The 24,394-nt window shown below is 41.2% G+C and overlaps 1 protein-coding gene across 1 annotated transcript; it reads right to left on the bottom strand.

The window, feature by feature from the left end:
* Positions 1 to 7,633: 7,633 nt before the first annotated feature.
* Positions 7,634 to 10,692, bottom strand: sox11a (SRY-box transcription factor 11a). Its single transcript, XM_034222465.1, has one exon. It carries the CDS (start codon positions 10,542 to 10,544, stop codon positions 9,456 to 9,458), a length of 1,089 nt encoding a protein of 362 aa, XP_034078356.1. The 5' UTR covers positions 10,545 to 10,692; the 3' UTR covers positions 7,634 to 9,455.
* Between the last annotated feature and the right edge of the window lie 13,702 nt (positions 10,693 to 24,394).

The raw sequence follows: 24,394 nt of genomic DNA on the forward strand, positions 1-24,394 counted from the left end.
CAATTTGAACAACATATTTGTTTCCACTCTCAGTCTATTCCTCACCGTTATTACCCTCGTGGACAACAAGTCTCTGCAGTCTCTGTTAGGGTCTTGCAGCGTAATAATCCATGAACGCCAGACCCTGACATAAAGTTAAACGTTTTTCTCTAATTTTTTTTGCATGCTTGCCTTTGTAGCGTTCAGAGCAAACGTGGGAAATGTAAAATCCAGTTTTTGAGTAAGGAACTGTGTAATGACAAATGCTGTCAAACGGTAGGACTAAGTGGTTGGGGTATAGTATTGGCTTTCAGTGTCATTAACTTTTCAGCAGTAAGCAGGTTTCTGTCGCCACTGACCAAATTGCTTTAAATGCACACCAATTACATGGTTGAGGCTGGCGCTTAAAAGATGAGTATAGTTACTGTAGTAAGACCTAATGGGATTATTAGTGAGTTTTTATGAGAGGGGAACTTTCAGCGCACAGTAATACTAGAAGTGGGATTATGGGTTTCAGTGATATACCGTGCCAGCCAGATGCTCTTCATGTTAATTACAAGATTACCCTTTCTAATTAAGAATTATATAAAGAGGAGTTTAATAATTCATAAATTCACAGTGGAACAATTCCTTCCTCTTCTTCCCTTTATACACATTTGATTTTTTACCTCAGTGGCTCCCATGTGCAGGCACAAAGGCCATAACACCTCGTTACTCGGAGTTAAAATGTGTTGGCTTGAGGCTTAAACATAGCCGAAGCATGTTTAAATCATGCTGATCATATCATAGAGGCTGTGCAGGCTGTTCCCTTTGAAATGTATTTGCAACATAATGTGTGGTTTTGAAAATCAATGAGCGGTCCTCTTTTGATCACAGTTGTGTCCCTCATCTCATCACTTCGAAGAAATGGCGTATGACCGTCGTGCCGCAGAGGTGAGCCACATACAGACTGTACGGAGGCACAGCTTCAAGACTGGGTCTGGGGAGCAGCAATGACCAAGTATTTTGATTAAGAGTCTGGTGTGAATGATTTAATGCAGAATAAATGGTTGAATGTATGTCTTAAATTAGGTGTGTATAAAAAGGATATCAGTTACACACATTCACCGTTGAGGGAGGCCCAATGCAACCAGGAACCTATTTTCTTTAGCTACTGCCCTACCCGATGCTTCCTTATGTTCTTGAGTAGTTTATTAAGATATTAAATAATTAATTTATAGTCTGAAAAACAATCCCAGAGTTTATAAACATTGACCTTCACAGGAGAATTTAAAACTATTTACAATATGCTGTTCTTGGCAGCAATACCTCGTAACATGTATGTTTAACAGGATTGTTAATCCAAGTAGACATAATGAACAAAAGTTAAAAAATGGATGATTTTGGGAAATATATTTTCTTTATGCAGGTATTTAGTCTTAAACAACATAAAATACAATTTAACAGATAATACGTGTTTGTATATGTGAAATTAACTCTGGTACAGTACGTCTATGTATTTTAGTTGTATAATGTATGAGCGAAAATAACACTATTCTGTAGGGTCTCGGATTAGCGATCCGTGATTTCATCAGGTCCAATATGAAATATGTGAAGGAGGGAAATGTAGGTCATGCAGAACACCATCAAACAGCAGCACTCAGGCAGCAGCATGCAGGCTCACGTTTGTCTCCTGTATCTGTGAGGACATTCACAACCGCCTGTGGGTATTTGTAATGACCCAGTGACAGCATTGCTCTGCTGGCGGCTGAGGTGCTCAACAAAATGAATAACTCTGACGAGCCAGGAGAGAAGCAGAGAGAGAAGGCGAGTGTGTGTGTGTGTGTGTTTGTGTGTGTGTGTGTGTGTGTGTGTGCGTGTATGTGTGTGTGTGTGTGTGTGTGTGTGTGTGTGTGTGTGTGTGTGTGTGTGTGTGTGTGTGTGTGTGTGTGTGTGTGTGTCACCAGTGTTTGTGTGCATCAGTGGTGAGGAGTGGGGCTACATGTCACATCTCCTCAGACACTATAGCTCCATTCCCCACCGGCTACAAACAATCTACAACCACCCAGAACCTCCCACAGAGGCTGTGTGCCACATATGTGGCAGTAGTGCGTAAAATATGTCGCTACACTGTCTTGCTTGTCGCCTTGACCCGGCCACATGTTCCTCTGGTTTAGGCCTCAAAGTGAGAACGCAGAGGAGACAATAAAATCAACCTACAGGCCCCGCTGGGAAAATATGGGAGTTGCAAACTGTGTACTTAACTCCCAGAAATACAGATTTACTTACTTGTGCCCCAACAGGCTTTAAGTTGTAGCTTTTGGTGTGCTGTATTTTTCATGAACAACGCTCCATAGTGGATATAGATTCAGCATGATGCATATGAATTGTTCATCCATATACTTATGAATTATTCAGCAGCGTGATTCGGTTTGCCCTTTTTTTTTTGGGTTCAACATGCACCGGAGGGCATAGGGGGAGGAGGGGTTTTTAAGTCCCACTCAGCTCCTGGCACATTTTCATTTAGTCGCTCCATCTCTTACAATAACATCTGAAGTTGCATCTATAGTTGGACAGAGAAAATCTACATGCAGTTAATGGATTGTTTGGCAGGAGATGCTTTTTTATATAGGCAACTCTGAGAGCACATTACTTTGTCTAAGTATCTCCTTTACTAATTAGTGAGGTCACATACACATCTGGCAATTGTTTCTGGTTTGGTAAAATATGTATTGCTTTACCAGAATAACACATGTATTCAGTAGAGTGAAGCTTGACACTGATGCTATGATTTGAAATAAATGTTGTATTTGACTGCTGAACATCCACTATAATGCATTACACAGTATGTTGGTGTTAAAAGATGTTTTACTCTCTCAGTGACTAGAAAAGTATATCAACATTTCAACTTGACTGATTGCAGCACATAATCGCATTTAGTTCAACAAAGCACCTAAAAACATCTGTTTTCAAGAATTATTCTCTCATCAGCTTGCACAAACTCACAGAGCCAAAAACAGAGCATTTTATTGTACACTAAAGCTGAAAAATATCACAAATTAAATCAAGTCTGTTTAGCTTTTCCCCATTCACATTCATAATTAATTCTAGAAGAGTATGTGCAATGTTTTTTTCACGTAGACAGTGTTGAGTAGGAGGCAGGGGGCCCGCTATCAAAAACCTTGCAGGATAGCAATCATTAGAACCTTAGCCCCCCTGGTAAGCCAGCCATGCTTCCTGCATAGGGCCCTAGAGGATTCAGTGTGCTAATTATTTACTGAAGCAGCAAAGACTATCAAATGAGACCCTGCGTCGAGTCTAACTGTGAGGGGGGACCCTGACAGTGTAACCTGGGTTACATGCAAATGGAGGGAGAGAGGGGGAGGGCAAGAAAGAGTGAGAGAGAGCGAGGGAGGAAACACAGCATAATGGTCAGAGTGCATTGGAGGAGTCGAGGTTCACTGGTGAGTCAGGAAAGGTGGGGCCACGGAGGGGCACAGCAGCAGAGTATTAGATTTCAGATGCATATGAATGACCAACTGCTGGCTCTGCTCTAGCTTTAGGGGGAAATTGCATGGGCTCCCCCCTGAGCTGCAGTTTGAATCTAGATTACTGCCTGACTTAATCCTGGGGTGGGGAGGCAGGGGGTCATGAATGTCTGTTGTTGGTATCATTAAATTGAAGACTTGCAGAGGAGTAAAGCCATTCTCCTTAACTGAGTTGTATTACAACTACTATACCATGGTGTGTCTGTGCTTTTATCAGAACCAGCACACTCAATGGTTAGAACCAGTATACTGGTCTATGATAAATACCCGATAGCCCCCCAAAACAAGCAAATTATATAAGCTTACAAACAAACAGCCACATACACAGACTCACACATGCAAAATCTCTGACTCCAAAAAACCGGGGGAGGGGGTAACGCTGCTCTTAAATCCATGCATCTGGGCAAAAAGCCAAACAGACTATTCCTCAGCAGCTACACACATGCAATAAGAGAGCAGTGCGCTCTAATAATACACTCCATTTGATTAGAGGGCAACACCATTATCTGGTCAACAACCGCATATAAACACATATGGACCACCGGATTATCTGAGGCTATAAAACTAAACTAAATGATTGCGACTTGATAAAAACACACACCCTTACTCTAATGTGGATTAAAATGTGATTTACTTCTAACACGCTGCGTATATTATGACCCATTATGACCCTGTTGGACTAATATAGTAGGATTATGCCCTTTTTTCTTATTGGAAAGAGCAAGGGACTCCCTCCTGCAGCTGCTGTAAAGCTCTAAGATAAATATCTGGCATACAGGCACAATTAATTCCAAACAAGGTTATGTAAATCCTAAACTCACCGCAATCAGGCCAACCAACTTGCGGGATTGCTCTCTAAACAGAGCTAGATGTCATTGCAAGTTGGATCTAATTACACTGAGCCCATTATTGTGGCATTTTTCAAATCGAAAGGGCTCAATTTATTTTCTCTCAAACATTGAGTGGTGCACATAGCACATATTGAACCCTACACTTGCAAAATGTCACCCAGGAAACTCCATTCAATTAAAACAATACTCTAGAGTTGGGATTGAAAAAAGAAGCAGGTGTGCAACTGAGTACCTGCCCTCTTAACAGATCATTCACATGACTGATGCGCGACCTCCGGCAGCTACCCACAAAAAAAGTGACCTTCTCCCAGTGAGATCTTACCACGTGTCAGAACATATTCTGGGAGGAGTGATTGAACTGTTTGTTTCTGTGTCGACGAGACAAAAGCACCGCCAGTTTCAACTGCTCGGGACAACCTGCTGTGTCTGCTTTTCTCACCCAAACTCCTCTTCAATGTCTCATTGCCTTTGCTAAATAATGAAACACTACAATGAAGTTGTGAATGGGAAATTAGGCAGCCCCAGACTGTGTGGGTTACTTGCCTCCAGCTACACACTTATTATCTGTTACACCGCCTTTTTTTTTTATATCCAAGCCACATCAAGTTAAATCAAAGTTTAACTCTGGTTTATAGGCACCACTTTTCCACTCCATCCATTTGCCCTCTTCTTTTACTCTCATTCACTTCCTTCTAGTGTGTGTGCATCTGCCAGAGTGCTAAAACACCATGAGGGAATTGGGCCTTCGCCACCCCTCCTTCTCTCAAATGTGAAGGGATAGTAAATATCAGTGCAGCAGATGGGGCCGATGCTCCCTCTCTGTTTCCCTCCCATACACTGGGAGGGCAGAGCAAATGGATAGCCATCAACAGCAGCAGGAGTCGCCCCAGGCCAAGACTGGAGCAGAGGACACAGGGGCTTGATTGTTGCAGGCAATTTTACAGACACATTTGCCCTGACTATCAGCTATAGTCAACTACACAACATTATAGGAATTCATACTTATATGATCATTATATCTTATATTTCTAGGAAGGGTATCCTAGAATTAAACATGTTTTCTGGATTCATAGGATAATAAATTATATTTATAGCCGAATAGATTTTCTTTACCTGTTTGGATCATAGCGCTGGCCTCACTATTGCACAAGGGACCAATTGCCCATGTGTCATCTCAGTACCTTGTCACTGGCAGTGCCTAACAGCATGACAAGCTTGTGTACCAGAGCAGGAGAGAGGGGTGTCAACACCGTCCCAATTCCAGACAACAGATCTGGAGCAGATACCATAAATCCTGCCCACTAGTCAATTAACAGACAGTAAACAGGTTTAAATGTAGGCAAGTGGTGCTGTTATTGTTGTTATGAAACCTCCAGCATCGTAGAGAACATATCAGTATTCCCAGAGCAATATTAGACAGCCTCCCACTGGGAGAAGAGGAGCACACGTGGATCAGCGATGACACAACATGGAATCTTACTGCGCAGCGGCATAAGCTAAGCAATGATGTAATGCAACTGAGCTCACTGGGTTAGATTCAGTGCGGCGGAAAAAAAACACATAACAGGTCTTATTATTACTGGATTTAACATCAGTAGACTTAGACAGCGACCGGTCACATAGGAATTTTATCTTTGAGCACAGATAGCATTGGCATATTTTAGATGTCCAATTTAAGCAACTTGCAAAGCGAGAGATCAACCTCCACTCTTCAGGTCTGTGGCAGGGGTCTTTGTATAGGTGTCACGTAAAGCATTTGACTGTGACATCCTGGGTTCTATGAATGATTTAAACACTCAAGGGATTGGAAATGACTTTCTTTTGTCGCCACAATATCCCCCTCGCTGAATCCCTGGGAGGACGCTATCTCACTCAGCGTCTCCGGAGCATTCCAGATTTCCATTTATTTATTTAAGGAGGAAATAGAAGGAAATTTCAACGGGTCACTAATTTCATTTCAACATGTACCGGTGGCATTAGCCCTGAGCAGATATTTCAGAGGAACACAAAATCAATGTTGAGATTCTATTGGGAATAGCCCTAGAACCCATTAGCAACTTTGACCAATAGGTCAGGTAAAGTAATAGCTAGATAAATGTTTTATTACAGATTTGCAAACCGACTTAATGGGGGGGCTAGTACCTGTGCAGCCATGCATGGCAAATATTCATCATTAGATTCTATTGCTGTAATGAACACAAATCTCTCCGTGGCCAAGGCCTCTGGTTCTCTATATGCAATCTGTTAAAGGTGGGTCTTTCTAACTGGGCCTCAGAGGAGACAAAGGGCTGCATCTGTGCTTCCCTGGGGGCGAGACTGTGAAGATGTTATCACTTCAAATTAATGGTTTGCTATGCTAATTGTATTTTACATGACATCATATGTGGCTGGGATGTGCTGTGTTATAGTTCATCTGTTTTTTTAAATAAATAAACCACCTTCATATAAGAGTACTTACAAACAGTAGCAGTGCCTATGACAACATCATTGTAGCGCAGTCTGTGTCATTACACTTTCAGGTCCGGTGGTGCAGAAACACATTGTAGACAATAATATAAAAGCATAAATAACATAATCCTTTATGCTTTTCATCTTATAATTGACAAATGTTTATGTTTTTCTTTATAAAATGTCATACTCCTTGTCCTCCATTATTGCTTCCCTACTTGTTTTGTGACCTACTAGCTATTTACTTTTATTTAACTGAAATCCCAAGTGCAAATGAGGCACTAAGCGATGAGAGAGACAAGCTGTACGCACGGCGTGCGACCGGCAACCACTGGAATCATTACTTTAGGCAACATTACTATTCACACTGACCTACTACCCCTGTTCCCTACTGACATAAATAATTAGTGGACTATCTTTAGTTATTTTTCACATTTAAGTTATGTTTCTGAAGAAGAATCTACACATTTTCATTGTTTAAACAGTATCCGTTTGGAACAAGTTCTGATGTTTATCCCTGAGTGAACATATGTCACATTTAGAATTAGTTTCAGCCCTCTGTTCACACAGCACTCACGCCGTTCTGTGCCGGCAGAGTGCTACTTTTCTGAATGGAAGCCAGACAGACTGAGAGCTCCCACACACTGCGAAGGGCGGCTCCTGTTTCCAGCTCCGTCTCCAAGGGGACCACCAAGCCCACCAATCACATCGCTCAGCACGGCGGAGCGGGGAATTCAATTTCTTAAAGCTGTAGTGTCCGTTTTAAAGGAGTCGTTGGGAAAGAAAGTTCAGTGAAAACAGGGTCAGTAAAGCACCTCCACACTGCAGTTTAAAAGTTTCCTTTTTTTCCTTTTTATTAAATGTGAATTCACATGTTAGTTTGAGCCCATCCAATACAGATGATCTGCCTACATACAAAATAGGCATCAATCTGTCATCACATCGTTTGCAAACGTAACAAATAACACATTTGTGTACATATATTCACAAACTGAAAGGACAGTCGATGGTGGTAGGTACTTATTTACTAAAGATGAGTCAAAGACAGTTTCACACTTGGAATGTGAAGTAACTACTGCCTAGAACTTCCAACAAAATGTCTTGGTAATAATTAGGTCATATTCCAAAACCTTTTTATCAAACAGACTTCATATGTCCCAAGACCCACATAAAAATAAACAATATCTGCTTTTTTTAAGTGCAAGAAATAAAAAATACAGGTTTATGGTTAATGTTTTAAAAAAAGAAGGCAGTCTTCAGTTTTAAAATAAAGTTTCATTTCATGAAACAGGACTATGGAATGTTCTTTTTTGCTTGCTTGTCAAACTAATGCCAGACCACCACTGGATCAGACTATGCCCTTCTGCAGAACTCTGTTTCCCCTAATTTACAGTCAGATTCTGTTTGGAGTCAGATATGCCCATTATGTGTCAAATTACATTCAAATCGTGATAATCAATCTGTTTATATAGTATGCATCACACCATGAGGCCATATTATATTGTTTTGTATCAGTTCCAGCTGATTTGTTTATTTTTCTGCCTGGACAGGCTTCAGCATCATAACATGAAATGATGTTGACAGTGCACAAGTCTGTTTTTCCATCACTTGCTACAATTGTTGATGGTCTGAATCTTAAGAGTATATATTGCACAAAAAAATGAGAGGGGGAAAACAGTATGTGCCATAAAAAATACCAAAATCCAGTTTCACACCTGCGATTGGGACCCATCCACATATCACGAGTATGATATACATAAACTCCTAACTTTACTATATTACAGTACATATACAATCTTGAAACTAGTTCCAGCTCTGAGGTATGTGTTCCCCATGATGCCATTGTATCGTCTACAAATACTCAACAAATCTGCTCTACAACTGTACAAAACCTAGTTTGAAATCACAAGGCATTTTTGATGCAAGTTTTAATTTAACTTAATCCTTAAAACCAGGACTCCCTTGCATGCTAAAAACAAATGATAAAGGGAAGAAGTGCCTGAAACTCACTGAAAGCACAGTAAGAACATTCCCTTTTAACTGTACAAAAATATGCCTGAAAATATCTTACTTTTCTTTTAAAAAGATGAGGTCTGTTATGTATCAAAATGTTTCCTCCACACCTGTAGTCTGCAGAGGTTTAGGCTGCTTAAGTTACCAAACCAGGAGGTAAACTGAATCAGTTACAAAAAACAAACAAACATTTGCGGCATTTAGAAATTACATAAACCGTTGTAAAGTAACATCCTGAACATATTGTCAGTTCACAGATTTGCTTTGAGTCAGTCCACAGTCCGTTTTAAGCTCCCTGCAGTTTTGTTTTTAAGAGGATAAGATGCATAGAAGTTCACGTATTTTTCCCTTTGTGGTCCGTTTAAGCTGAACCGTAAATGCAGACCTACTGGGAAAAAATCCATAAAACCCTGTCATGCTGCCAGAAAAAAACGTCTGCAGACTTTGCTTTTTTTTGCTACCAGCTTCATAAGCATCTCATTCCTCAAACCTCACCTCGCCTCTTGGTCCTCCACCACCCTACAGGACCGTTCAGAAAACCCACAGGAGGCAGGGCTAGGGACAACTTGACCAGGACACAGATATAATTTACTTTCTCCCTTCTCTGTTATTACTAGAGGAACTTTTTTTTCTCAATTCAGTATGTGAAGACCAGGTCGGAAAAGTTCGCCTCCAGCCAGTCCCCGGCAATCATCTCACTGAGTTCTGGCGTGCAATAGTCTGGGAATTCAAAGTGAGAGCCCAGGCTGCCCTCACTGAAAGAGTCCAGGTCCTTATCCACAAGAGACAGGGAGAGGTTTCCTGAATTGGGGTTGCCCAGCTCCGAGCCTGGGGCGCTGGGGGCGAAATTTAAACTAAAGTCAAACAGCAAATCGTCCGCTTCCTCGCCGGAAGAGGAGCTGCTGGAGGAGGAGGAGGATGTAGAGACCGACCTGGAGGATGCTGGTGAGACAGAAGCAGCGTGCAATGTGCTCTGCTTGGTAATGTTTTTGATATTATAAAACAGTCTGTTGTTGTTCCGCACTTCTTCGTACATGCTCGTGCCCTCGGACTCGGCCGAGGAGCTCAAAGTTGGGCTCGCGGGAACTTTGGCTACGTTGTACGGCCTCAGCCTCTCCTCGTCCCTCGCCTTAATCCCCATCCGGTAGTCCTCTTCGTACTCGTCGTCATCGTCCTCATCGGTGAGCTCACTTTTCACAATCTTTGTAACTTTGAAGCTGGGAAACACACAGTCCTCACTGTAGCTGTGAGAAGACTTGGAGCCAATCTTAGTCTTTATCTTTGAACACTTCTTGCTGGGAGTCTTTGTAATTTTACCGCACTTCTCCGGAGACGGTGCTGATGATTTTGAACTGTCGAGCTTTGGTTTTTTCTTGGGTCTGTACTTGTAGTCGGGATAGTCAGCCATGTGTTTTAGCCGCAGCCTCTCTGCTTCTCTGATAAACGGGATCTTTTCGCTGTCCTTGAGCATCTTCCACCTCTTTCCCAGGCGCTTGGAAATCTCCGCGTTGTGCATGTCCGGTGACTGCTCCATAATCTTTCTCCTCTCGATTTTGGACCACACCATAAACGCATTCATGGGTCTCTTGATGTGACCGGTTGCCGTCTTGCACCAGTCCGGGTTTATCGGCACGGGGCTGCATGCCATAAATTCACTCTCCTCGGAGTCGGTAGCCTCCCTAGACATGCTCCCGTCCGTCTCGCTGTTGTCTGTGTGCTGCACCATTGTCCTCTGTTTCAAGTCACTTTGTGTCCGGACTTGTGCTGCCCGTGTCTATCAGCCAACACGGCTCAGCTCTGAGTGTTGCGCTGGTTCTTCCACGTCCACTGCGTTATGTATAGTCTCAAGCTCTGCACTCTTTTTCCAGAGTTACAAACTGCCTTCTTAACTAGTTATCAGGTTTTTCACGTCCACTACGTCACACACAGCCATCCAATCAGCTCCCTTCTACTCCGCCCAGCAGACTCCATCCAAGACTCCCCCTAACCCTTTTATTCCTCCCCTCCCGAGCTCTCATTGGAGTGGAGGTGGGGATTTGTGGTACACAGTGTCTGGGGCAACACGCCGGGGCGAGACAGGCATATTAAACACACAGTTAGCACTCTGCGCTCCTGAGACACACACCACGCACCAAAGCTCACATAAGACTCAGGTCTATAGTCTTATTTTAAAAAGTGAAGAAAAAAACACACGAAAGAACACATTGGCTTCCTCAGGCAGACGCTCTGTGCAGATGTGTCTGGAGGAAAAGATGTAGGCTATGTCATTTTTTTCTCCCTCCCTCAGGTTGGGAACTGAAGGTGGCGCTTGGACACTGTTGCAGGCGCGTGGATGCGTCGGTGGCCTGCCTGTCTGCTGTAGAAGGATGCATTTTAGCAGCTGGTAATGGCTTTAGAGGAAGAGTCGATGCCATCATTAACAGTGGTAATACCTTGTGCATTTCAGAGATAATTTAGAGGGGCTAAGTATTTTTTTGGCACGAGTTCTTTCCTGTTTCTTTCCATGCCTGCATTTGAATGAAGGAACTAGGTCAGTAGTACACTCTGCTTAGTAAATCTTGTGTGTTGTGTGTAAGCACCCAAAACACATCTGCAGCATCCCAAATAGACCCATACTGACACGCATTTTGCCTCTAAGAAACACATTTTTTTTTTCTCACAAAAATCAAATGTATAATAATATAAAAACCAGTTCCCTATAAAAAAATAAATCTGAATTTTGAACAGAAACACATGCTTTGATTTCTTATCCATTTGGATTAATGTTCTTGTACTACAACATAAAGCATGCAAGCAAAGTAATAACACTCATTCAGATGGCTACATTTGGCTGTGCAGCCTTGAGTTGAGCGCATACTGCCAGGCGTGGATGGAAGGCTCCCTGCTGAGTTTGCTGTGTCAAGAGGCAATGTAGCATCGAGCTGGCGTCTCCTGCAGCCCCCGCCCTCCTCCCCCTGGCTCTGGGTGGTAGCCAGCAGTGCTATTGGAGGCTGGGGCGATAAGGCGTCCTGCTTTTTTCTCTCTGCTTCGTCCCCTAGAGGGCAATCACTTACCCTTTTGAAACCCTCCCCCCACCAAGCCACCGTATTTTCCCCAGCTGGGGCTTAAGAAGTGTCTCTACTGATACAGAGAAAAGCGGCTGGAAAGGCAGAGAGAGGAGAGCAGGGAAAAATAAAGAGTAAAAGAGGCACACAGGGGGAAGGAGACAAGGCTAAGCAGACTGAGGTAGAGAAACGCTGAGATATAGAGGCGCTCTTGCCTCTCAACCCTTTGAGCAGAGAGGCAACCCCCTGTCTGCGTCTCTCTCAGACAGAGATAGGGCTGAAATGCTTTATCATGACCACCCTGTGCTGATTAACCCTTATCAGATATATGTGTCGGAGCAGCAGTCTCAGGAGGTTTGCGTATGCACATGCATGTTTTACTGTCAGCCTGTTTTTTTCCTGATGGATTCATTTGAGAAGTATTTTATCTTCTGATCAGTACAGATGTGGGGAAAGGAGGTAATTTCAAATGAACTGATAGCATGGTGTCAAATGAAAAATTTGCAAGCAGTTATAGACTGCATGTATGTGTTGAATTTCCAGGAAATTCCCCATTTAAGACTGATATTCCACCATGGTATAAAAGAGAATAATTTATTTCGTAATTTCCCCAAAGGGTACTCATTTCATAATACAACTATTTCTGAAATATGGATCAGTCATATACAAAAACAGTATGCATTATGGTCCTATAACCTTTTCTTTTTCATTTGTCTATCGTATTTCACCTTAGCCCGCTGCAGCCAACCTTATCTCTTTATATGATGGTTTCATGCTGGACATGAATCACGGGACTGCTTAATGATGAGCATGCAGGGTGGCTGTCCTGCTCATTAGCATGGCTCATTATTGGCTGTGAATGAGGTGCTGGTGTCAGCCCATACATCCTATGAGTCATTTAAGGGAGGGTCTCATTGCCATGTCTACCTCACACAGCAGTATAGCCCCTCTCCCCCTCCCTCACACTCCCACACCACCCCAACCTCCACACTGAGGGAGAGAGTTGTGTGATACTAAAACATGTTGTGTTTTCATTTCATTTTCACTCTAGAGATTACATATGATTAAACAGTGAAAATCCAGGGAGCTGCATTATCACTGTGTGATTTCTAATACAAGGCGCTTTCCAATACCCCAAAGGCAGATGTTTTAATGCTTATTTGCTGCTTCTCGTGTCAAGGGAGAGGACATTTTATTCCAGAGCGATGGAGTGTTGAATTAAGTGATGGTTTTCATGTAAGAACATTGAAAGAGGTTTTCAGGAGAAACAATTCCCTTTGCATTGCTTATCTAAAAGGCCCCCAAAGCAGCTGCTGCTCTCACAAAGGGCCAGTGAAGCGTGAGATCAATACTAACCCTGGCTAGAGGCTATCTGATGCTCAAAATGCATGGATCCATCTCCTCTGCATAGCCCTGAGACAGGTGTGGACTTCTGGAAGCCACTATCTGATGGCCTCACAATGGTTAAAGGAGGGTGGGAGGGGAGGGGGCCTCAAAATGGGTGGTGGGGAAAAGAGGGGGTTGTTTTGGTAGCACATAAAATTGCAAATTAACTTTTCACTTGACAGACAGATTCTTGAGTACCCTGTGTACTCAGGTTACTATGTTTATTGCCATCCAGTGAATTGGTGTTTTGCTAGCCCATAGTGGAGTCACGTAATGGGAATGTAGTGCTATGCATAGAATTGATGTAACAAGTTCCAGCAGTCAGCTATAGATAATGATGCTCTTGTCTATTTCCATACAGACTTAAAGCCCTTTCTATCCAGGCTGTGGTTAGAGGTGGAACCTAATATCAGCTTTTGAATGTGAAGATACATGAGTTGTAAGCTGTTGTTTTTTTGCCAGTAACTCTTACCCATCCGTTGTCTTAACTTGTGAGGCGATACTAAAAATGAGCTATGTCAGCTGGCCTAGAATTTGTTTCGCTGACCGCCTGTCGCTCCGGTCTCATTCCTCAGAGATCATGCTGTCTTCCTCTCTCTCTCTCTCTGTAAATGACCTTTAATATGTTTAACCTTTTGTAGAGGTGGTTATATTTGTGTGCCGATGTGGTAAAGTTTTAGTTTTGTACTTTTATTTTGATAGTTAAAAGATCCGGACTTTTATTTTTGAAGGGACTTTTGCCGGAAGTGAATAGAGAACGGAGGAGTGTAAACCAAGCTCCCAGGAAGTGCGCCGGACTCAGATGAAAATATTCGTGCTGGCCAAACGGCGGTACTACACTTCCATTTGGTTGCCAGGCCCGGAAACAATTTTTCCCATTGACTTACATGGGGAAAGAGTGGTCTGTAACTCGTTGGATATTTTTTTTCAAACTAAATAAACTACCCAGTATGAACACTTGTATAGCCCTTATTAAAAACATTCGTTCCTCAAGTTGTAAAAACGTGCTAATAACGTTATTCTGAGAGTTATTTCCCTCTGCATTATGAACGAGCATCTAACCCACGGGACCGCGCCGCCCGGCACGTTCATGTTACGTGTCCCGACCAATCAGAGCACACTGTGCTCACAGGGAGGGTGGGGGCTGGAGCTATTGGAGCTACAACGAGCCGTTAAAGGCAGAGAGTGAAATTCAGTGAATAGGCTACAATACACGTAGTTTACAGAGATGCTGTTTGAGAAACCAATGTGAGTTGCGTTTATCTTTACCCATGGATGCACAATACGAACGGACCCATATCGTCTTACTGCCATCCCACGGAGCTGTAATAATGGATATATTGCACATGTTTGCTGTAATTCATTATCATACTACATGGGCTGTATGATTAAATCTTGTACCGTAAATGTTGTATTAAATCAAGTTAATATTACTTATTATTATAAGTATATATATATATATATATATATATATATGTAGGCCTATATATTATATACATATATATATATATAATATATATATATATATACAGTGCAATCATTCTTTCATGCTAAATGAAGCTCTGTTGGATATCACTAGATCCTGTTACAGCGTAATATAAGTACATAACGATTGATGTGGACATTAGCATAATTACTAGCTAGCCGCTAGCTGCCGCCTCGTTAATATCAAATCCATCATAATAACAAATCATTACCATGCTGTCATGAACGTGCGGTGCTGTTACGTGTACGCAAATTGACGTGCTTGATGTGAACAAGCATTTTGGTTAAAGTTGCGCATGCGCTATGAGCGCACATACGGGTACTTCTCAGGCATGCCGGGTAATCTGTGACGTTTCGCTCTCTCAAAAGTTGGGCCATTTTATCATCATGCGCTAATGAGCAACTCTCATAGGAATGAATGAGGCCCCGCCTCCCACGCTGTATCCAGTTCTTATTATACATCCATGGTGTAAACCAAGCGGCAAACTCTGGGGAAGAGCCGGGACGCCAATACGGAAGTGCCACACACTGCAGTTCATCTAGTGGCCAGTAGGAGCAGTCTGCAGAAGGGAGCAATTTCCATAGACCCCCATGTTAAAATGCCCAACTTTACAGCAGAAATAAACATGTTTACATCGTGGTTCAAAAAACCATATTCTCTGTATAGTTAGATTCCCCCTTCATGACTACTGTGTGGGGGGTGAATTTTTTCTCAACTCATCTGTTTAATTAATATTAAGCTTTAAAGTTATGCATAAATTAGGGCGTGGTCACTTTGATGGACACGTACATGCCTCACTGTCAGCTAACAGCAACTTGTCCACTCTGCTAGGCTACAACCAGAGCCATATATGCTCTGGCTACAACCATAGAGGCTATAACGTTAGTTAGTTGTAGTTACTGTACTTGACCCTTTAGCCGTGTTCGTGGTGATTGTGCCTTTTAGGGAATATTGTTACAAATACCAGACAATTAAAATGTTGTGTTGTGTGCTTGAATGTACTAACAGAACTTCCAAGAAGTCTAAAATGATAATATTATACATGTTAACCCCGTTCGCAGGTGTTTGTGTGTTTAGCTTAGCTTGCTACTTATTAGCCAGCTAAGTACGTAACCCTTTATACATACATATACATTTTAGTTTATGATTCAGCCTTGGGTAAGACTTTTATAGTCTATGGCTATGACGCCCATAATGCTAAACTGGAGCAAATGTTAATAGGGGACCCAATTATCCCAGTAGTGGCCGCCGGAGCTAACGGAGCCGCAATGAAAATTGTAAATAAGCAATCTGTATGTAAAAAACCACCTGTATGTAAATTGTAAATAAGCCATCTGTATGTCAAATATGTCTTATATGTCTTAAATGATATGATTAATTGGAAATGGGGGACCCTGATGTAAACAAGACGAAAGTCTTTCTCTGGTCTGCATCCCTTTAACAATTGTATGTTTTGAGCTGTACTGTACTGTACCCAATATACAAGCTGTTAATAAACTTTTCAATCAATCAATCAATCAATCAATCAATCAGGGGGCTAGCTCCAGTCGGCGTCCCGGAGCTAGCCCACTGCGGCTCCGTTAGGTCCGGGCGGTGGAATCCGTCTTTTCTTAACGTGTGAATGACAAGCATTAAGAATAACAAAATATAGCTAATTCTCTTGCAGATTGTCTCATTTGATTATGAATGTAACGTTTATATAGGGGAACTACACTGTTAGCAGTAACTTGGTATGCATGTATTTCATGTTAGCTTAGCTTCTTAGCCTGAGCTAGCTCTGTTTACTTCCAGTTCGGAGGCAGCAGGTCCCGCCTCGGCTCCGCCTCTTTGCCCTTATTTGGGATTAGACTCTGACGTCACAGTCGAGCCGTTAGTGGCCGACTCCGCCTACTAAGGGCTTCACGGCAACTCTGCAGAATCCTATGGGTGACGTCACGGACACTACGTTCATTTATATATAGTCTATGGAAGTGGTTCTCAAATGGGGGTACGCGGACCCCTAGGGGTACGTTGGAGTACTGCAGGGGGTACGTGAGATTTAATTGTATGTTAATGAAAAAAAAAAATACCAATTTTAGGAAATGTAACGAAGTTTGAGCAGTGTGGGTTTTATATTAACAGAGTTACACATATTTCAAAACGCGAAGTGTAATAACTGCAGTGGCCTTCCTGTCACTGAGAATAACAAAGATCCTCAGTGAAGCACAAGCCCATGTTTCTCACTATATTGTAAGTACAACTTATTAAAAAGATCAGTTCAATGCAACTAATGTCGTCTTAGTGTTATTGCATGATGTTAAAATTGGTTTGCCATGAATTTAGTGATGGATTGTAAACATTTGAAATGTAGCATTTAAGTGTTTCTCAGTTACAAGGTTGATGTTTTAATAAATTAGACACCGATGGTGCAGCACTGTGCTGTACCTCTTTATATAGGCATTTCTTCCCTAACAAATTGTTTTTGTGCTGATCAGGGGGTACATGGCTGAATCTTTTTTTCAAAGGGGGTACATTATTGAAAAAAGTTTGAGAATCACTGGTCTATGGTGTAAACACGTGTAATGACCTGGTAATGACGGATGAATGACGGAGAAATTAACATCAAATAATTAGTTATGTTGGGTTTTTAGCACCTGGCTGATAGCGGCACAAGGTTTGTTATTACTTTAATTAATATGTGTATTGATATTATGTGGTATTATTTCGTAGTTTTGCAGAGTTTTGAGTCCATGCTTTTGAATTAGCAAAACTACTATATTAGCCTACATGCGTTATGCTCTGTTAGTTAGGGGGCAGTAGTGAGCTATAATTGCATTATTTAGTTTATATTAGAAATGTAACGTTTATAAATGCAAGAAATGGAGATGTTTTATCTGTGAGATGGTGGCTAATTATTGTGTTTTCTTTATTTTCTTAGCTCTTACGTTGGTACGTTGATACGTAATGTATACATGCAACAATAAAAGGATACCATTAGTTCGAGAGTATGACCATTATTTAGCTGGGGACGCTACACTCTCTCTCTAAGATAAGAAGGGCTTTGAAAATGTGGAGGATCTCACAACAGTTTGGAGGTTGTTGTTTTGCCACTTAAGTGTTTGGTGCCTCCGAGGCCAGTTTATGCCCTGCCGTTGCTTTACATTCTCGACTCAATGCAAATGTATCTCCAGGGTGTCAGGTTGTTTGTTGACCTCCTTGATGTGGCCTCTGTCTCTCAAGGTCTAATGCTTAGAGGATACTTGAGACTGGAGTATCTTGTCGCAAATGTAAACAGCTGATGCTTGAGTACTGTGCTGGAATGTTTGTCTCAAAGACACAAACGCAATCAGAGGCCGAAGCTACCGGTGCCATGTGTACACTTGTACTTGCAACAGGCCCTCAACTAACAAACACTATTGTGAGTTTAGTCCATTCATGCTTTTGGATAAAAGCCTTCAGCTCAATGCAATGTAATGTAATGTAATGGTTTCACAAGAGAACATTAGACTATTTGTTGGTGGAAAGTAACTAAATAGTGAGGGTACTGTCCCTAAACACACATTTGAAGTACCACTCCATTTTCTCCTAAATATTTCTCACATAGAAACATTGGATTTTTTAGATCCGGTTCCATTATTACAGATTCAGAACTATCAAACAGTATAAATCCTACTTACAATTAGCCAACATTTTATTAGCTTCAACAGTAAATACTTCCTACATGTATATCCATCAGTAACAGTGGCGAGCCGTCAGGGCCCTCAGGGTCTAAGATATTCTACAAAATAATATTTTAAAAATATATTTTATTAGTTATATTTTTCATTTGTTTTACCAAAATAACTTGATTTAATTGTATTTCCAAATAAATAAATCCTTCGAATCTGCCTATTCAGTTTCTGTTTGAATGTGGAGGGTTAAATGAAAGAAGCTCGTCTCTGCGTCTCTGTGAAGACAGGAGCTGTTGGACGTCCAGCTATGAATTCACAGAGGGCCCAGCTATAGTAACTGAACGAGAGTAATGTCAAATGACAGTACAATTGACCAATCATATCTTCCCTCTAAATGGGTGGGTTTTATTATCGCAGACTTTATGACAAGTTCCACCCGCTGTGAAACTGTTCTTGTTTCCATAGAAACAACAACTTCCTGTGAACAGCGTAAACTCGCCTTCAAAATAAAAGCATGCCAAATTACACTTAAGACATACAACTGCAACGAAAGTAACAAACACAATGCAATATCCTTTTCAATTTCAAAGAACACAAATAGGGTTATTTACAGGTGTTGTTTTGTGTGGTAGAGGGTCGCTTTCATGTATGTGTTTTGCACCCCTGGCCGTTGTTTTGATATTCCGCTGAAGTATACGCTGTGACCTAATAACTTTTTTTTTGAGGGAAGGGGTGGGGGTCAGAGAGGGCCTAGGTATAAAAGTCACGGCTCGCCACTGATCAGTAATATTAACCAAATATAAGATAGGGGGATTTTGCAGATGATAGTAAATCAATAGTTTATTGATATGAACCACTTTCTCTGAACACTTCGCCAAAACTGATGATATAACCACATTCAACAACCTCACAATAAACACGCACGCCACCTCTCCAGCATACATTTAACCCCTGAGGGAGACTGTAAAGTTAGAGCGTAGCCAATGTGAGACACGAGGATCAGCGTGGGTGTAGGGAGGCCGCAAGTCAATGTGTAACCAAACACTTTGTCACTGAGGCAATTATTGCACATAGGAACTGGAGATACAAGGGAGATTTTTTTTATTAGCTGGCTACACATAACCAGCCTTTATACAGGTGACAACTGTTTGAATTTTGTAAGAAATCGTGAAGAGTTTCCTGCCTCAGCTCCTCTATCTCTCTCTTTTCATTGTACAGACGCTGCCCCACAAAGCAATGGGAATCCACAATGGCCTGAAGGAGATGACATCATCCTGGAGCAACTCTGGCTTACATAGTACAGTATGTTCTACAGTAATCATATTGCCATGTCATTCTCCATAAGCTAGGGCCATTTAAATCCTTTAATTATACACCAGCAGCACCGAAGCAGTGTTTACTGTAAGAGTCCAGCGAAGCTACTTTTGTATTGTACAGTGTTGCTTGTGTTAATAAACTTGTGTGGAGGAAGAGCCCTCCAGGCGCTCACGGCCACTGTAATGAGAGTGTGTTTAGTCTGGAGACTGTGTAGGACTAATGCTGATGGATTGTATAGCTGCAGGTCAGGTCTCACACACACACTGGTGAAGACTTTAGAAGAAGTGGAGGAAAGTTTAATAAGATTATCAAATCTAGTGTGGGACAATAAAACATAAAGTTATGAGAATGTTAATACAAGCTAGATTAAAATAATAAATACAAAATGTGGATTTTGTTATCAGTTGTTGGTGGTGGAGTGGTCATACAGTTACTCGATAACGTGTAGTTGCTGTAGTCAACAACAAAACACTTTCAATGAAATACATCTGTTTATCACCGTTAACTCAAGCAGTCAGCAGATTTCTAAGAAGTATGGGACAGTTCCCACTGAAACCATGTGGCTCTGTTTTCCTAAAGACCAGCCCAGACTTGCCCCCTAAAGAGATAAGATAGTGTTGACTACAGGCCACTCTGTGTAGAGACCAGTGAGGGGCCTCTGCCGTGCTTAAGGGACCGGTATACTCAATCACAACTGCTTGTCGATGGTCAAATAGCTTTGGAAGCAACCCCCCCCCACACACACATACACACATCTTTTCAACATTGGATTAAGGGGGCAGAGTCTGACCATTTCTGTAACTTTCCAAGTAAAGCAATATGATAACAAAACATAACAAAAATAAAATATATGTAAAAAATCCTGGATTTAAAACCCATTCCGCTCCTTTCTATGAAGGCCACATTTTTACACCACCTTTCAATGTGTGGCAGTGCAGCTCAGGTATAAACACTTTTGATTACCAAAGTGTTCAAACAACACATCCTGCGAACAGAGTAACTGGCCGTTAAGTCACCCTCAGTCGCATCCTGTGCTCTGAAGTTTTACTGGTTTATGATCTTTGCACCACCAGTGGAATAGTGACAGTTCAAAGCAGCATGACAAATTGAGAATCTGTGCCCCGTGGACAAATCCGAGGCAGCATTGTGTTAGGTCTTTAAGGTTTTTTAATTAGTAGGTAGGGAAGCCTAAACTTTAAGTCAAGGATTGTTAGTTTTATTTTTCTCTTGATGGCTTACTTTTATTGATTTCTAGGGTTAATTAATTAAAGTAAATGTAAAATAATGATTGCGCAATAACAGTTGTAACCCAGCATCTGGTGAATCAGTCACAAATTGAGCTGTGCATACACACAATTATGCTATTGCTCTTACCATCTGATGTGTTTTTATTATTCCAAAACAACAACAGACATGCATTTCCAAAGGCAACTTCCCTAAAGCAAGTGTTGTCCTTTGAAACCAAACCTGACACATATAACATTCAAATCTGTTCAAGAAAACTGAAGCTTGCTTGTCAATCATCCCATGTGGATTACTTCTTCAACAGATGAATGAAAGAGATTTAGCCACAAGCTCCAACATGGCTGGAGAAAAACTGCATTGCGAAAACCGGCTGCATCAATCAGTCTATAACCTTGAAAACAAAAACAAGAAGAAATGGACCCATGCAGAGACAAACACCTGAAGCAAATCTGAGCATTCACTCTTGTTTGAACAGTGACCAGATAAGATAGCTCAAAGTTATCAGCACAAGATGAATTCCCAAAGGAACCCAGTGGAGGGGTTTCATCAATGTAGCAGGAGGGAGAAAATCAATCCCTCAAACCACATCTAGAGACAAATAACCAGCTAAAACTAAAGCGAAAATTAGGTGTTCCTCCACAGCTTTTTCAGTCTATAACCAGAAAGTATAAAAGTAAAGGGATATCAAGGATCTTCATTCCTGCACAATGATAAAAACTGCAAGTAGACATTGTGGGACTTTTAAAACTCAATCATCCTCATGTGGGCCAGAATGAAAATATATTTTCTTCCCTTGTTGTGGGGCCAACAGAATCAGAAATCAGACTGAATACCCTTTGGCCTGATGTATATCCTCATTCATCACATTCATTCATTTAACATAGAAATGACAACTGGACATTATTAGAGAACCTATTGGCTTGTATGTAGATTTGAACTCCTTTAAATACCAACAGAACTCTATAGAGAAGGTCACTCCAATATCAACCTTTATGTGCCTCGCTGAATCACAAGTAAAGTTTTCCTTGCATGTATTTACGTTCTGACTGTATGTCTAGAGAGACCAATGGCGCCACAGAAAAGGAGAACACTTCAATGGAGTCTGGCGACTTCCTTTTTACTTTGCATTACATATGCACATATAGACTGGTATTTTTCCCAGCATCCCATCCGTATCAGAGTCTCAGTATGTCCTCTCCATACACTGGCTCACTGCCCTTTCCTTCATGTCTCTTAAGGATTTCTTAGACAGACTTCAAGAAAGATTTTCATAAATGTCCTTTTTTGCAAATCCTCCACAACCCTCTGAATGCGCTGAGAGCTATCTCTATCTTAACAGTAAAGGTCATTGGAGGAGACTTACGGATATGGAAAGGCTAAGCTGTGTGCTTGGGAGAGTGTTTAACAACTATCTAGAAATCAATAATAGAAGGTTTGGTAATGAGTGTGTCAAATCACAGTCAGAGAGTAACTCAGGTGTGGCGAAGCTTGTTGCTTTCTTCATATTTAGTTTTTTGAGGTGTTATGAACCATTTGGATTTTTCAGATTATTGTAAAAAAAAGTGTTGTTCTATGTGTCACATCCTCTCAGTCTTTGTTGAATATAGCACCTTGATTAGACACTGATTATGTAAATATATGTGTATGATTTTCTTTACTGATTATGTTAATGTGTGGAATTAATCTTTGAAAAAAATGATACCGGCTTTACTCACGCATATGAGATATTAATAAAAATCTGATATCGTCAACACAAAATCTTCCATTTATTATTCTGGTCTTGTGAGGTCTTTTTTTAAAGAGTTCCAGTGTGAATAGAGGAGCTCAGGATTACAAGATGAGAGCTGTAAGACAATTCAGATAATGAACAGGAAAGCAAAGTTTGGAGAAGGCACGGAAAGATGGATTTAGACATAAAAGTGTGAGCGGATTAGCTCTTCTCTTATTTCCAACATTTCCTCCTTGATACGTCCCTACACTAATCTCATTATAAGGGCCTGTCAAGCATACATGACAATTCATTTTAACAAGGTAGAGTTTCTTGCTCGCTTTAAATTCACAGCCGACGTCACAAATGAAAACACATGAGAGATTCCTCTGGAAAGAGCTAACAATGAAAAGAGAATAAGGCTCAGCATTTTTGATCATTTAAAATCCTGATTTACAGAAATACTTTAAATGTGAATGTGTCTTTGGCTTGTTTTAAATGTCTTTATATAATTCACTGTCCCTTTATACTGAATCAGTGCTGTGAATTATTGTTGGGCCTGTTAGGCAAAAATCGGTATTTTTTTGCTATCGTTACAATAAAAAATGCAGTCCTACCATTGAAGTATTTGAATAAGAAAGACTCATAAAGCATTGTGTTCTAGATACACCTGTAGAGGAAGCAACACATAATTAGTGTCTTGTTGATTGGCGAGAACCATTATAGTGTAGTTAGTGTGATGCTGGACTAAATTGTTTGCCAACAGACCATAATGATTATACACGCTGTAAATCTGTAAGAACTGCCTCCCTTTTTCTTTTAACAAGAAATGTGAAAAATATCCTGAGGCATTATTTTTGAACTACTTTTATATAACAAGCTTATTGCATAAATATTACATCGGCTCTCTGTGAGCAGCTTATAGCGCGCCCTGTTATATCACTCCTGGTATGTGTAACTTGCAAAGCCGTACTAGCGAAGGTGGCTATAATACCCCTTCAAACTAACTGTCTAGATTTATCACGACCCCTGCGATCTCTATCTGTCCATCACTGCAGTAATCTGACCATTGCTGATAAATACTGTGAAAGGTCTCAAAGCACTAGGAACCAGTACCTTAATCATGGCTAATCCCTGGTAGCGAGACATGTCTTGGGGGGACACAGGACGGACACATCACCCCAATTAGCAGTAGCTATAGCTTTAAAACCCTGTCATTAGGCGCCCATAACCTTCCTGTCACTCACTGTGGCTGCTGTAGCCTCTACTTAGTGCACCGTAACAATTTGTCACATTCATGCACGGCAGTCATGTGGATTTAAGCACATGGTAGCATACTCATAAGACAGCACGCACAGAAGCAAATGCACACGTATACCGCAAGGATTTAAATGGTGATACTTGGAAGTCAATGCAAATATACAGATTTCCGTGAGGCAAATTGGGCCTACGCCATGTTGCTAGAGGATGTAGAACTTTATTAGGCTGGTTTATGTATGACGTGCCTCAGAGGATTAATATGTAGAGACAGTGTTGCCCAAGCCATACAGTTCCCACACTGTTATGCAATGTTCAATATACACTGTGGCTGATGTATACGAATTGCAACTCAGAAGAAACATGCATTTCAAAAACCTTTCTTTCAGTTAATAAATGATAGGGGAACATTTACATGCATTTTCAATGTCCATATAGCTATCAGCTCAGTATGCAGATAGGGTCCCTGGTGTTTTAGTGTGA

This window comes from Gymnodraco acuticeps, unplaced genomic scaffold, assembly GCF_902827175.1.
Source record: "Gymnodraco acuticeps unplaced genomic scaffold, fGymAcu1.1, whole genome shotgun sequence".
In the NCBI taxonomy this organism is placed as follows: Eukaryota; Metazoa; Chordata; class Actinopteri; order Perciformes; family Bathydraconidae; genus Gymnodraco; species Gymnodraco acuticeps.

Bases quoted from the DNA above. Each gene is read 5' to 3' on its own strand.
- sox11a (XM_034222465.1), bottom strand. From the start codon at position 10,544: ATGGTGCAGCACACAGACAACAGCGAGACGGACGGGAGCATGTCTAGG.